Raw genomic sequence first — 14,396 nt, forward strand, 5'->3', positions numbered from 1 at the left:
TAGGATGTCGATGTCAACACTCTGTTGAACTTTGGGGCCTCCATGGTTTGGTGGCATGATACTTGATTTTTTTTGCATGATCTCATCCCTACGCAGTCAGCGACTTGTTACTTCCTGCCGGCGGTGGGGGAGACATGAGGACGTGTGTCACATGGGAAGTCGAGGATGAAGGACGTTGCAAGAGTCAAGTTCCCGTTGTGCCAAGAGAATGAAGCCGTGTATTGGCTGCCGACCGAGGCTGCGATTACTCCGGGTTTGGGTAGGGACTTTCGCAGCTTGCCGAGCTTGCGGACCATCGCAAGTCTGATACCATTTGTCTAGATCGCAGTTCAACTCCCTTGCCGTCCACCACATCACAACAATACCCTTGTCTTGTGCACGCAATGTACAAGCTGGGTCGTCGTAGCCTGGGCCCGGCCCTCAAGGCTATCAGAGTATGAAAACGCCCTCATCGCTCCTGAAGAACAAATCTGACACGGTGAAACAGGTTACCCCAGCGCGCACCTCGTTTCAGCAACAACGAAACCTCAGTATACACGAATATCTCTCTGCGAGATTACTCAAAGAAGTATGACCATTGATATACCTCCTACATCGAATTATAAGTGTCTAACAGTGGACAGTATGGAGTTGGCGTTCCAGATGGAGAGGTTGCAACAACACCAGAAGAGGCCCTGGCCATTGCGAAGAATATCAGTACGGGTTGACTGCACCTCAACGAATGGGCAAAAGACTGACATACAACAGAGGGAGATGATATGGTCATCAAAGCCCAGGTCCTCGCAGGTGGTCGAGGCAAAGGTACCTTTGACAACGGCTTGAAGGGTGGTGTGAGGGTGATCTACTCGTATGGTGTCCTGACCTCTATGATAAGGACCTCACTGACAATTGGGACAGCCCCACGGAAGCGAAGATGTTTGCTCAGCAGATGATTGGCCACAAACTCGTCACGAAACAAACCGGTGCTCGCGGACGGATCTGCAATTCAGTCTACATCTGCGAACGTAAATTCGCCCGCCGAGAATTCTACCTAGCCATCCTCATGGATCGATCCACCCAGTCACCCGTCATTGTAGCTTCTTCGCAAGGTGGTATGGATATTGAGACTGTGGCCAAAGAGACGCCGGATGCCATCATCACAACGCCTATCAGCATCGAAGAAGGAGTGACGGACGAGATCGCCCGAAATATCGCCACAGAAGTTGGTTTCAGCGAGCAATGCATCGAGGACGCAAAAAACACCATCCAGAGACTCTATAAGATCTTCATGGACAAGGATGCTACCCAGATCGAGATCAACCCTCTTAGCGAAACCAGCGATCACCAGGTCCTGGCTATGGATGCCAAGTTGGGCTTTGACGACAATGCAGAGTTCCGACAGAAGGAGGTTTTCAGCTGGAGAGATACATCGCAAGAGGATGCTGACGAGGTCAAGGCGGCAGAGTATGGCAAGCCAGCATCTCAAGGACGAGCTTAGCTAACGTGCGCAGATACGGTCTCAACTTCATCAAGCTGGACGGTGATATTGGATGTCTTGTCAATGGTGCTGGTCTCGCCATGGCGACTATGGATATCATCAAGCTGAATGGCGGCACACCTGCAAACTTCTTGGATGTTGGAGGTGGTGCCACGCCAGAGGCTATCAGATCTGCTTTCGAGTTGATCACCAGTGACCCCAAGGTCACAGCAATCTTTGTGAACATCTTCGGTGGTATCGTCAGATGTGACGCTATCGCTCAAGGTTTGATCAACGTTGTAGAACAAATGAACTTGCGGTTACCCATTGTGTGTCGATTGCAGGGTACCAATATGGAGAAGGCGGCTGAGTTGGTGAGTATTCCTGCTTGCAATGGGAGAAATGGTTGACTAACGCCTTTACTAGGTCAACAACTCGGGACTCAAGATCTTTTCCATCACCGATCTTCAGGAAGGTGCCGCCAAAGCCGTGGACTTTTCCAAGATTGTGAAGATGGCCAGAGAAATCGATGTTGGCGTGGAGTTTTCCCTTGGTATCTAAACCCCCCGATGGGTTTGTGGTCGCGGTTGATTCTGTGTCAGGATCGAGCAATTAGCAACTTCCTCTATTCGCTTGTCGGCAATTTGCACCAAATACCATTGAGGGTTGGAATTTCGACCTTGTGCATTAGTATTACCCATGATTCCCTCCACTGTCGACTGGTGTCCTTCCACGACATAGTCTTTGAACATGCGAATTTCACTACAATAGGAGTTCTGTCACCCAACACTTCCCTTCCTTCCTCTTGATTTGTCTCAAGTGATCATTCTTTCCTTCTCCACTTGTTCACCTTGTTTTACTCCTCGTCCTTCGAAACACCCCCACACTTCTCACGCTTGACCACCCTTGAGGATGTTCCGAGTTACTGGACCACAAATCGGAGGCTGTCAGGCATCAAGAATTTGCACCCACACACCTAAGGAAAATTCACTTCACGGGCCAAAAAAAGCCTCAACCTATACAGGTTCGTTGGCATCGAATGGACCTGATTCAGGCTGTTAGAAGAATCGTTGCAGATGATATCAGCGGTACTCACAAACGGGGATTTGAACCCCGGACCTTTCACAATTGCATCCTTAGATAATGCGAAGCGAAAATCATACCCCTAGACCATTTGCCCGTGCTGAAACACCCAAAGATGGATTTATCTCAACCCGCAATCGACGTGCATTTTCAACCATTTTTGAGCATCTTTAAAATAGAACATAACAAAAACGGACTGGCCTCAGATCCACCAATCTAGCCCTGTCAAGCCGAAACGGAACGTCGGCAGGGCAGGAAAAGCTTGCAGAGCCGGGACGAATCGTGGGCCTCGGCGACCAAACCATGGGGCATCGTCTGAGTCGCTAGTACGGAAGTACGGCAACGTCATGGTACGTGTATCTTGGGTCCTTTTTCGTTCAAAACTTCACCCATGCGCATACGAACGAGTTCAACTAATATCGCGTCAGCATATTTCCGATCTAAAGATCCTCCTTGTCTTCTTATCAAATCCTCGAATTCAACATGGAAGGTTGGCAAGCAAGCAGGGCAATGCAGCGAGACTCGATTTCACATACCTCACAACTGGGTGCATGTGCGGAGTACTTCCGTATAACCTTCGGCAGATAGTCCGATAAGACACATGATTTGCGACGATGCCGGTGGTACACAGCTCTGCACCAGCATCGTTGCATGGATCGATCATTCAACGAACTCGGACCCGTGCATTTGCAAACGGCGCACCAGTAGATGGATATCACGACCATCCTAGTGTGAGAACGTCCTACAGTCGCGATCGCGACGGATGGCGCACGCCGACCATCGAAGACGCACAGCATGCAGCAACTCAGATGCAATTGCAGGCGCAATTCCTGGACCGTTATTTCCACAATGATCATGATCGCAGCACAGACGAGGAGCAGAGTAGGAGAGGATTTGACGACGATGACGAGGGCGGCAACGAAGGTAACAACGACGATATGGATAAGCCGAAAGATCTGTCTTGGAAGCAGAGGATCGAACATGTTACTTGGGCGTGGTTCACTCTGACCATGGCCACGGGTGGTATTGCCAATGTTCTGCATGCAGTACCATACCGCTTCAACGGCCTCTACACGATTGGTCTCATATTCTTCCTCGTCAACATCGGTCTCTACATCATCATCTGGGCCATGATCATCGCCCGCTTTGTATTGTACCCGTGGACATTTCGCGCGAGCTTCACGCATCCTACGGAATCACTCTTCGTCGCTGCAACCGCCGTCTCTTTCGGCACCATCCTAATCAATGTCGTCGAGTACGGGACCGGACGTGTCGGCCCTTGGCTTAACCAGACGGTTCTGGTTTTATTCTGGATCGACGGCGCTCTGGCTGTCCTCTTGAGCATAGCCATCTACCTTACTCTATGGACCAGCCTGACCTTCACGATTGCGCGAATGACGCCCATCTGGATCTTCCCGGCATATCCACTGTTGATCATGGGCCCCCACGCCGCCAACATATCAGCTCAAGTGATAAGCCACAGCGCTGCTATCCGCGTGATTATTGGAGGCTTCACGATCCAAGGCATCGGATTCCTCGTCTCCTTGACGATATATTCTGCTTTTGTCTATCGACTGATGACTCAGAAGCTCCCTGCCGAGCCACTGCGTCCTGGCATGTTTGTGTCTGTGGGACCTTCAGCTTTCACTGTCAGTGGGAGCATCGGCATGGCGCAGAATCTGGACAAGGTGATCGCTTCAACGTCCTCGTCCACTTTCATGGGCGTTCCAGGTCTCCTGGCTGCACAAATCCTCCGTCTCTGCGCCAATTGGATGTCTCTCTGGCTCTGGGGCTTGGCATGGTGGTTTTTCTTCGTCAGCCTACTATCCAACCTCGACTGTTTGAGGAAGAACCACCACATGCCCTTTTCCATGACGTGGTACAGTTTTATTTTCCCACAAACTGCACTGACGACCGCAACCTTCGCCATAGCCAAGGCGTTCGACGTTGGTGCAATCAGGATCATTGGGTGCGTCATGACTTGTCTCTTGATACTTGCTTGGGCGGTCGTTGTCGGCTTCATGATCAAAGCCATCATCAACAAACAGATCTTGTGGCCGGAGAAGGGAGAAGATAAATCAGAAGGCGGCTTCAAGGCTCGCTGGTTACGGACCGCTGCATCAACCAAGGAGCCTGAATCTGATGCGGGCGCAGCTGTTTTTCCCAGCTCTCGTCACGAAGCTTCAGCAGATGCAGCCAGTGATAACGTGTGATCAACGCTGGGCTGTCTTATAGCCTTCTCGTCAGGGGTTTATCGACGAGAATGGCCTCAATTGATAAAGTCCGATCGTCGTCTCCTCCTCAATCTCTTCTGTTCATAAGCCGAAAGAAGAGGAACGCCGTCGATGATCGTTGATGAGTGCGCACCGGGCCCTGCCGTCATCATCGACGCTGGCGCTGTCACGCTCGGAGAAAGAAAGCTTGCATCTGAAAGTTCACCGACTGTGTCATGCTCATCTTCGACCATTGGGTGCAGAGAGGACCTCTTCCTTCTGTCCCTTGTGCTTTCCCAGCCCGAATCGGGCGTGGGTAGCTCATATGACACCGTCTGTCGCCAGGGATTGTTCGAAGCAAATGGGTCTGTCCGTGCAGAAGGAGGTGTTGGATCCGGGCTCGGATATGATCCTGGCAGCTCGTACAAATTATGCGCCCTTGGCACTTCGCGATGGCTGCTCCCAATCGTGGGACCGACGGATTCTGAGACGTATGAATGCCCAGAGCGACTATACACTCTCGATCCGCTCTGAGGAATAGGGGTTCTCCGGTCGTCGAGATCGATACTGAGGCCGCTGCCAGCAACGAAGCTGATGCTGACGTCCGTATCGGTAGGCTTTGCGGACTGATGGTTGTGAGACTGCCCAAGCCGTGATGAATGGGTGGACAGTCCGTCGTCGCTCTGATACCCCTCATCACCATCGCCAATCCTAGGGCCGGATCCAGAATCGAAGTAGTTTTTGCTCTCGGAAGTGAGAGTGATGCTGCTATTGCTCATCATCGGCCTGAAGGCGTGGCCGCTCTCCGGAGTAAGGGTCATGCTGCTGTTGCTCTTCATGGACCTGAGATTGACCCTGCTGCTATTTGCGGATGAGTTGAGATCGAAAGTACTGGTACTGCCGAGCCAGCGCTTGGACGGACTGCGCGCAAAGCTGGGTTTAGACCTCAAACTCGAGGTCGTAGGATCGCGGACAGGGTCGCCATGCGCGTCTCCATGGTCCGGTGCAAAGGGAACACCGCCGACGAGCACGACCGGATGAGGACTCGCCATCTCCAAGCGCAGAATATCCCTGTTCAGTGCGCCGAGGCAGGTGTTCAGGGTTTCCAGCTTCGAAAGAAATTCCTGATTTTTCCACAACACCCAGATCGCGCGGTTTTTGACACTAACCGTGTTCTTGACCTCCAGATCCTTGCGACAGTCCTCAATGGAGTCGCGGACATGGCGAAGGACGTTCTCGACGGCATCGATGCTCGACTGACTCTCCTTCACGAGGTGCGGGTTGAGGTAGTGCGTTTTGAGCCTCACGAGGCGCTTGGCCGTGTTGATGGATTGGTCTGCGGTCTGGATGTTCTGTTGCAATTGGGTGACTTCTTTGGGGACGTCGACGAAGTGAGCTCCGTAACTGACGCCTTTGACGATCGCGTTGAGGCCGGAGAAGAGTGCGCCGGCGATGGTCGTGGGATCCATGATGCCAGAGTCAGAACTGAATGCGGTCGAGGACGTGCTGGAAGTGTCGCTCAAAGATGAGAGTCGCGATCAATCAGGTGCGGTCCAGCCCCCACGACAGGGGAACAGTGGTGTGCTGAGCCTCGAAACGATTGAGTTTGGCTGATAAGGAAATCGGTTCCGGCCTCAAGCGTGGTGAGTCTTGTGATCCGAAGAAGGGCTGCTGGCAATTACAAGAAAGAGAGATGTCCAACCCCACATGGCAATTGCTGAACGGACATGGAAGCGACGAGCCGTGCCACGGCTGAGATAACACAAAGTATACTCACTTTTCATTCGGCGCTATGTACATACGGAGTCTGGGCATGCAGTCCGACCGTGGACAAGCTATCGAGAGCCCTAGAGCTCATTAAAGCATGTTCAATAAAAGCAGCGGAAGAATGCTCTCGATAGCAGGAAGGAGGGTATGGAAGGAAAGGGTCCAGAAGAGATCAAGACTCGTATTCCGTCAGGCCCTCCATCTTAAGCAAGGAGAAATACACAGTAGTGTGGAAAGTGGATGCAAGCCTCCATCAATCTGGGGCCGTACGCTAGTGCTGTACCTGGAAGGTTACCAGGCACGAAACGACCTGAAGCCCCTGATTCTCAGCCTGATAGCAACAACAAGAACAACACAGCCTTCCTCTGCGATTCCCAGATGTGAGATATCATAGAATACTTCGTAGCTGGTTATAGTTGGTAGAAAGAGCTTAACTCCTGGTCATCACTCGAATATTATAGTGTTTGCGAAGACTGTCCAGCACTGACAAAAGAAGGGGCTGGCTGCTGGCCGATTAGGCTGAGCAGCAGCAACAACCTCCTGTGCCGCCAAAGATAAGTCAAATGTTACCCTGACCAGCCTTGACACAAAACCCTGGTCATGCCACCACTGAAGGAAAAACGAGCACATCTTTTCCAGCCAACAGGCGAGCCTTCAGAGCAAGAGTACCATATGCAGTGATCAGACATCCCAACATGGCCCTTCTTGGCATCCAATGTCTAATGCAGGACGTGGCGCTCCAAAATCACTAGTGGTCGGTCTAACAAACGAGCCATGTTGTCCGTGAGTCTGCAGACTTGCGGCTGAACCACCAAGGGTTCTCTCCTGCCCCTCTCTGGTCTTTGACTTTGCTGCTCAGGTCGACGCGACTTCTGGCCCCAGTAGAATCGCCACTCGGCTGGCTGAGACAGGAGCAGAAGCCCTAGTTCATGAGCTCGCTTGCAGAGCTTGAGGAGGTGGTCTCGCCTCTCGTTGTCAAGCTGGGGTTTGCAATACGGCCGAATAATGGCGTCCAGCTCAGCAACGAGAACCCCAGTGACTTTCAACCTGTGCTCTTTGTCTTGGGGTGACTCTGAGGCTCCAAGAAGATATGCAGTGCCGGTCCTCCACCTTGAAAGGTAGAGACGGCTTCCTATCCAACAATTAGCCATGCCTAGCAACAGAGAATTGCGCCACTTACGTTGGTTGTCTTGACCTCTCGCAGCTGAGCCGTGGAGGAAGTTGGCCACTATCTCAGGCAATAAAGATCTTTCTGGTGTGCCAAAGAAATCCATCGCATCAAGAAGCTCGGCACAGATGAGGCCAACAATAGCAGAAGACCTTGAGAGAGGATCAGAGAGCACGGAGGCAAAATCGATATCAGTCTGGGACTTGATGCCAGTAGGCAAATCCTGCTGGCGATTGTTCTGTTGTGCCGGCTCGGAGATATTCTTGACAGGTTTGTCGAGGTAGAAATTGTCCACATGGTCCTCGATGGCTTTAAACAAGGACGCGATCGACTGCTTGACTGTACCGTCGTCTTTTGGCTGCTCCAGAGCATTCTCAACACTGACCTCTTGAGCTGATACTTCGAGCTGTCTCCCATCCTTCGAATGGACTCCTCCGTTCTTCCGACTCCGCGACCTTGCAGAGGTGGGTGCTAGAGGATAGAACTCTGTGTTGCTACCACGCCTTTTGCGCACAGTGTCCTTCATGACGAAGAAAACGGCGCCAGCTGCGAGAAGAGCGGCACCAATGGAACAGGCTATTGCTATTCCAGCGACAGTACCGCCGGGCAAACGATGATTTTCCGATTTTGCTGCTTTCGAAGTCCCAGAGGTGGTAGGTTGTGTAGCATTTGCATACGGAGAGCTGGAAGTCTGACTACTGACGGAGGCTGTGGTACCAGTAGCGGTGGGACTTGAAACACTGCTGGTAATGATTGAAGTCGTTGGCGAGCTAGAGGAGTTTGGGGCACTGGTTGGAGTAGTCACGGCGGGACTAGTTGATGAGCTTGTCGCTGTCGACGTAGACTGGAAGACCGTACTGCACGTAGTAATACCGTTGATAGGTGTACATATGGTTGTCGGACTGAACTCGAAGACCGTATTGCAGATAGTGGTACCGTTTGTAGGCGCACAGATGACTGCCGATACTGGGTCACCAGCCGGGGCTGCTGCGTCAATTTCCTGTGGCAAGACACTCAAAGAGAGAAGAGCTGTCCAGCGTGACAACCTCATTGCATGTGTGAACAACTCGATGCCCCAAAGCCCTGGCTGATGAGCTTAGTGCTGATAGTCTGAATGTCGGCTTCGGTGTTTGGGAAACAAATCGAGCGTGCAGCCATCAGGAGCACGGCGCAGAGACGATTCTTATGGTGCTCAGCATCGCAACGAGCGACACACCAGCACGCCCCTTGCCACTTGCTGCTTTTTCAATACGGGTGCCCGGTGTGCTGGTGATAACCTTGACACCGGAGTGGGTGGTTAGGACCAGCCACAGAAACAGACTATCGTTTGACCAGGGTATGTCGCGGCCGAACTCGACCGACTAGCCCAGCCTGACCGTCGAAGCACGTTACCGCTAACCAAAGATGGCCAGATCCACAATGCTCGATTCGAAGACGAGGTTTCCAACGTAAAGTTGTGCGACATAAATTGTGTCCCGTTGCCAGCGAAACTGTCAATTTACCGAACCTCGCTGTCAACCAGAGATCAAGCTCATAGAATTCCATGCTGTCCACCGATATCAGATCAATGGCACAATCAACAGAGCCTCTGCTCGTCAGTATTGACGTCGGCATGACTTGTACCGGTTAGGCTGTCTTCTTCTCCATGTCAGAATATCTGCTGAGCCTGCACAGGCGTGGCATATATCAAGAATTCTGCCACGATCGAAATGACCGAGCCTCGTACAATCCAGAAATGGCCCGGGAATGGTGCCGGAAAGGCCGACAAGGTTCGTGTATTGCATCTGCACAACATGAAAACAACGGTCGCGCAACTGACCGCCGACTAGGTGCCAACGTCATTGTGCTATGAGCGAGGAAATGATGTGTCTTGGGGATTTCTGACACATCGAGAAGATGTTGATGACTTGGAGGTCCATGACTGGTTCAAGATATTCCTGGATGAGACTGAGTACCACGAAGCGGCCAAGCTCGCTCCGGAAGCCGTCCCACCAACGCACGCCCATGTCAAGGAGTACTATCGAGATTACCTGCGCAAATTATACCTCCATATCAGGAAGGTGTTGAGCGCCGAGCTACCTGCAGTAGGGTTCGAAGAGGAAACCATCGAATTCATCTTTTCGGTACCCACGACCTGGAGTCCAGGTGTGGCAGAGGATCTTCGGCAGCTCGCACGTGAAGCGGGCTTTGACAGCGGCGGGTCAAACCATTCAATCAAGATTGGTTTGACCGAAGCCGAAGCTGCTGCAGTGTGCTCGTTCAGCACTCAGTCCGGGTGGTTTGGGGTGAGTGAGAGTGAAAGTGTACCTCCTCGATTTCCACTGACATCCTTTAGAATGGAGATGTTATGCTCATTGTTGATGCTGGTGGCGGCACCACCGTAGGTGTTCATGGAGGCATTGCATATTGGGCGAATGGCTGAATGATTTGTTCTCAGGATCTTTCACTCCTCAAATCGGAGATGCTCGAAGGGGCCAGGCCAACGCTCAAGCAACTCGATGAGGTTCGAGGTAAGAGATCCTTCCAATTCGGTATTGAAGCTAATCTTGCAAACCAGGTGACGAGATCGGTAGCGTTGAAATCGACATCGCATTTTCGCTACTGGCTGAGGCACGTCTCCAGCGAGCTGCGCCTTTCATCGACCTGGATCCGGAGACAATACCCAAAGTGGTCAACAAAATGGCTCGAACAACATTCAAGGTGATCAAGGAAGAATTCGGCAATGAGGACCACCAGCATCTTCCAGTGCGGAACATCCCAATCCCCGGTATTTCCGTTAGAGCTTGTTCGGACGTTGGTGACGTGCAAAAAGGGAAATTGGTTTTGAAGATGTGAGCTGTTCGGCGGCTTTTAATGGACTGCACTAATCAAACTGCTTCCAGGTCCGACATGCAAGCGATGTTTGACATCCAGCTCGAAAAGATGTATAGGCTGGTGGATGCCCAGCTCAACAGGATGCAAGCCGTTGCACCTCACGATCAAGTGGTGAGATCGATATAGCCGAGTCACGTTGCATTCGCTGACAATGCACAGAAATATCTCGTGCTGTCGGGAGGTCTAGGAAGCTCTGAATATGTCAAGAAGAAGTTGGAGGATCGGTATATCCGCGAGAAAGTCAATCTTTTTGCTCCGCATCTGAGGATCATAACGTCAAATCACCCGTAAGGGCCCAACATGCACTGGGAAGATAACCAGGAGTGACTGTGTGCAGGAATCTCGCCGTTGTCAAGGGTCTTCTGATAGACCGAATGCAGAAACTCAAGTTCGACAAGTCTGTGCTGCGAGTGCGAAAATGCCGACAATCCCTGGGGATCATTTGTGACCAGCCTTACGACAAGACTCGAGTTGCACACCAAAGGGCCAAATTGAGGTCGGACGTCCTGGACGGAAAGACATACGCGACTGAACAGATAAGTTGGTTTGTCCGACAGGTAAGGACCGAACTCGAAAATTCTCGCAAGCATACTCACTGTGCAGGGCGAATTGTTGGAGAGTGACATCGTGGAGCACAGCTTCTTCCGCAATCTTTCGAAGTCTGAGCCACGTAGGCCTTTCCAAAGCCATATAGCAATCTGCTATGCACCAGGCAAGTTACCTGAGAGTATGCAAGAAGGTGGGTCGTACCATCCTTTACAACGACTTGTGACAATGGCTGACCTATGACAGATGGTGCCGAGCTCTGTTCTGTGATGACATCTGACTTGTCGAAAGTCGACCTCAGGCGCTTCAAAAAGTTCAAGAAGCATTGGTGGGAACTCAAGAAGCCGCCGTCATATTACGAAGCCAGGTACAAGATCAGGTTCTGCATGAACGCCGCAAACATTGAGTGCGAGCTTTGGTTCGAAGATCGCAAGTACAACGAGCGTAATTCGTTGCAGGTGCAGTTCGAAAGTGGGATGTGGACACAGCGACCCAAACAGCACCGGTCCGGAAGTCGCGATCGTGGGATACCAAGCAGTCGGTAGTATCAAAGTTCATCACGCCTTCCCACGATGTGTGTCGAGCAAGCAGTGCAGTAGCAATGTAGTAGCGGTAATGATAATCGATCGCCAATATCATTACTGTTTGTAGGGCTGACAACGTTCCCCGCGGCAAGCATGGTCCGTGCACTGTTGATCGTTCGGACCTTATCGATTGTGCCTGACGCGATTGGACCGCGATAATAATGTACCATAGTAGATCTAGCACGCCATCGCCCAGAGGGAAGGCGAAGCGTCCAGGAAGCCACTTGAGGAAGCATATTTAACCCCTCATGACTGCAGGGCTAAGGGGACCTGGTCTTCGGTCTTATCGTTCTGAATTGATGGCGATCTTGCCGTATGGACTTCAATCGCAACGAATCGTGACTTGCCGCAAAAAGTGTTGCGAACGTACGGAGTGCCAACAAGGAAAGACCAAGCAAAACCAATTCCCAATATGTCTGCTATCCAGAAAAACGTCCAAGCGACGTCGGAGAAGTATTCTTCGTCCTTCACTCAGGGTCACCTAGCACTTCCGCCGGGGAAGAAATACCTCGTCTTGACATGCATGGATGCACGTATCGACCCTGCACGAGCATTTGGGATTGACCTGGGTGATGCGCATGTCATTCGGAATGTGAGAACTAGCGAATCATTCCTCCTATCGCCTTGATTGTCCCGAACTTAACATCCGGGGTTTCTGAGGATGCCACGAGTCGCTGGATCTGACACATACGTGCACAGGCTGGTGCCTCCGCGCACGACGGGCTGCGCAGCATCGTTATCTCTGAGCAGCTTCTGGGCACTCAGGAAATTGTCCTCGTCAAGCACACTGGTTGCGGAATGTTGACATTCAAGAACGAGGACGCTTACGGCATCGTTGAGAAGAATCTCGGGTAGGTGCCGTCTGCAGATTTTCAACTCTGCTTTGCTGATGCGCTGCAGCTCTGATGCATCGGCCGAGCTCAAGACTCGCGGGCTAGATTTCCTCGCGTTTCCGGAATTGGAACAAGCTGTCAAGGACGACGTAAAGTATCTGCAGGATACTAAGCTTGTCCCGGACAATGTGGCTATCAGTGGGTGGATTTATGAGGTTGAAACTGGCAAAACTCGAAGAGTGGTTTAGAATCCACGGCCTCTTCTCACGTTGCTGCCGATGGCAAGTCATGAATGCAACTTGCCATTCATTAGGTGATGACAACACGTAGGAAAGTCCTCAAGGCAATGTTCAGCCTTGCGAGTCTCATGCCGAGGCTTGGAATTCCTACCTTGGCGCTGACATAATGGCGGACCGGGCGCTGACCCCAATATATTGAAAGTGTGTTGCTTGAGTTGGGATGCTCCGTGCATGACGTGACGTCGACCGGGATCTGAGATCGAACAAAGTTGCGCCATCAGAAGCGAACCATGCATGGATCGGCAGTTCCTGGGTCCTGCATGTCCCCAAATCCTTGATATCCTGTCGAACTCTATTGCCAACATCCCAGACATCATTATTCCCGTTTCAATGTTCTACCACCTTTTCTGCAGGTGACCACATTCGTTTCGTTCTTTTGTAGTTGTGGGCGGTTACTCCTCCCTCGTTACACGATGACGGGAAAGGTTGAGAGCGGGAAGCCGGGAATAGACACAAAGCTTCAAAAGAAGTCGTCGGAGCTGGATACAGGTGCTCGGCAGGTCGAAAATGTTGCAAAGCCCGCCCGAAGTGCAACGCGAACCAAGGGATCTTCAGACGCATCAAGTCCGTCCACGCTGGCTGATGGCGCAAAGCTGGACACCCACACATTCAACACTTTGAGCCATGGCGACAGCCGAAGACGCATAGATGGTCCACCGCGTCTGCCATTCGACCTTCGACAGCACAAATTATCAATCGCAATTTTTGCTTTCCTCGCATATGCAGAGTGCTGTTTCATCCCACTGGGTCTTTACTATGGCTTGAGTAAAGGCACGAGTATGCGATCTGGTAAGTTGTCCCACCATCCGGCAATGTTTGATGGGCCAGCAGCTGACAGCGAAGGGCAGGCCTGTATTTCGCGGTCATCACAAGTCTGTTCGGTTTCGTGAGCGGATATGAATTTGCCATGCGCTCTTGGCGGATCATGCGATACGGCGAGGACTTCAGACCGTTATATGGCAGCCAGTACTTTCGTGGATTCGACGCAACTCAATACGTGCTTTTGACCCCATTTACCATTATGACGATCATTCAGGTTGTATTCAGCTGCCCTCGATATCCTTCTGTTAGGGCTTTGGCGCTACCGATGCCTGTCGGACTGATTGTCATCGGGGGGATATTTGTGGTCAATGGCGTGGCGGCGCAACGTGGTTGGAGATTGATGCACATTCGACTGAGTTCGCACGTCAGAAATACTGTCTGTCCACCACTCACATTCGTCTTCTTGGAAGATGTATGTGCTGTTGATGGCCAAGGCGGAAAGAGATATCGAAAGGCAGCAATGGCTAGGTACCATGCATCGCCACATTTCAGAGCTATGTTGATGAAGCTGCAATGGTTCTGGGCTATCAGCGCAATCGTCGTTGGTGCAGCAGTGACTGTCGTGATCTGGTTCATCAGGGAAGATGTTGCATATGGTCTCGGATGGGGAGTCCCATCATTTTGGACAGCTGTTGGGATCTGGCTGACTGTGGTATGGGTGCAGAGAGAACTGCGCATTGAGAAAGTCACCTGGATACCAGACCGGGTGACCTCTGCATAATTGTGTACATATTGAAGTAATGTATATTTT

General features: G+C 51.6%; 7 protein-coding genes and 1 non-coding gene across 8 annotated transcripts; 5 read left to right on the forward strand and 3 right to left on the reverse strand.

The window, feature by feature from the left end:
• Positions 1–383: 383 nt before the first annotated feature.
• Positions 384–2,017, forward strand: EDD37DRAFT_647382 (succinyl-CoA ligase subunit beta, mitochondrial; the record flags this gene model as incomplete). Its single annotated transcript, XM_062817861.1, has 7 exons — positions 384–434; positions 488–568; positions 624–696; positions 748–847; positions 898–1,443; positions 1,491–1,830; positions 1,883–2,017. The coding sequence occupies 7 exons, from the start codon at positions 384–386 to the stop codon at positions 2,015–2,017; spliced, it is 1,326 nt and encodes a 441-aa protein (XP_062673609.1).
• A 530-nt stretch (positions 2,018–2,547) lies between these two features.
• EDD37DRAFT_t4 lies at positions 2,548–2,636 on the reverse strand. The gene has a single exon. It is a non-coding gene; the product is annotated as a tRNA-Ala (tRNA).
• A 517-nt stretch (positions 2,637–3,153) lies between these two features.
• EDD37DRAFT_647383 (voltage-dependent anion channel-domain-containing protein) lies at positions 3,154–4,752 on the forward strand (the record flags this gene model as incomplete). Its single annotated transcript, XM_062817862.1, has 1 exon — positions 3,154–4,752. One exon carries the CDS (start codon positions 3,154–3,156, stop codon positions 4,750–4,752), a length of 1,599 nt encoding a protein of 532 aa, XP_062673610.1.
• Positions 4,753–4,780: 28 nt separating this feature from the next.
• EDD37DRAFT_273638 (uncharacterized protein) lies at positions 4,781–6,419 on the reverse strand. The gene has a single exon (XM_062810978.1). It carries the CDS (start codon positions 6,219–6,221, stop codon positions 4,809–4,811), a length of 1,413 nt encoding a protein of 470 aa, XP_062673611.1. The 5' UTR covers positions 6,222–6,419; the 3' UTR covers positions 4,781–4,808.
• A 656-nt stretch (positions 6,420–7,075) lies between these two features.
• Positions 7,076–8,872, reverse strand: EDD37DRAFT_273771 (uncharacterized protein). The gene is made up of 2 exons (XM_062810979.1): positions 7,700–8,872; positions 7,076–7,651 (listed from the first exon to the last, which is right to left on the reverse strand). The coding sequence occupies exons 1-2, from the start codon at positions 8,736–8,738 to the stop codon at positions 7,239–7,241; spliced, it is 1,452 nt and encodes a 483-aa protein (XP_062673612.1). The 5' UTR covers positions 8,739–8,872; the 3' UTR covers positions 7,076–7,238.
• A 382-nt stretch (positions 8,873–9,254) lies between these two features.
• EDD37DRAFT_647386 (uncharacterized protein) lies at positions 9,255–11,652 on the forward strand (the record flags this gene model as incomplete). Its single annotated transcript, XM_062817863.1, has 11 exons — positions 9,255–9,312; positions 9,362–9,456; positions 9,517–9,972; positions 10,023–10,067; positions 10,125–10,197; positions 10,245–10,518; positions 10,570–10,672; positions 10,721–10,848; positions 10,899–11,118; positions 11,165–11,300; positions 11,354–11,652. The coding sequence occupies 11 exons, from the start codon at positions 9,255–9,257 to the stop codon at positions 11,650–11,652; spliced, it is 1,887 nt and encodes a 628-aa protein (XP_062673613.1).
• Positions 11,653–11,878: 226 nt separating this feature from the next.
• On the forward strand, positions 11,879–12,791 carry EDD37DRAFT_273881 (carbonic anhydrase). Its single transcript, XM_062810980.1, has 3 exons — positions 11,879–12,283; positions 12,391–12,542; positions 12,592–12,791. The coding sequence occupies exons 1-3, from the start codon at positions 12,104–12,106 to the stop codon at positions 12,770–12,772; spliced, it is 513 nt and encodes a 170-aa protein (XP_062673614.1). The 5' UTR covers positions 11,879–12,103; the 3' UTR covers positions 12,773–12,791.
• Positions 12,792–12,891: 100 nt separating this feature from the next.
• On the forward strand, positions 12,892–14,386 carry EDD37DRAFT_273896 (uncharacterized protein). The gene is made up of 2 exons (XM_062810981.1): positions 12,892–13,612; positions 13,672–14,386. Exons 1-2 carry the CDS (start codon positions 13,237–13,239, stop codon positions 14,364–14,366), a joined length of 1,071 nt encoding a protein of 356 aa, XP_062673615.1. The 5' UTR covers positions 12,892–13,236; the 3' UTR covers positions 14,367–14,386.
• The last annotated feature ends 10 nt before the right edge of the window (positions 14,387–14,396 follow it).

Source organism: Exophiala viscosa (assembly GCF_022695815.1).
Source record: "Exophiala viscosa unplaced genomic scaffold EDD37scaffold_2, whole genome shotgun sequence".
NCBI lineage: Eukaryota > Fungi > Ascomycota > Eurotiomycetes > Chaetothyriales > Herpotrichiellaceae > Exophiala > Exophiala viscosa.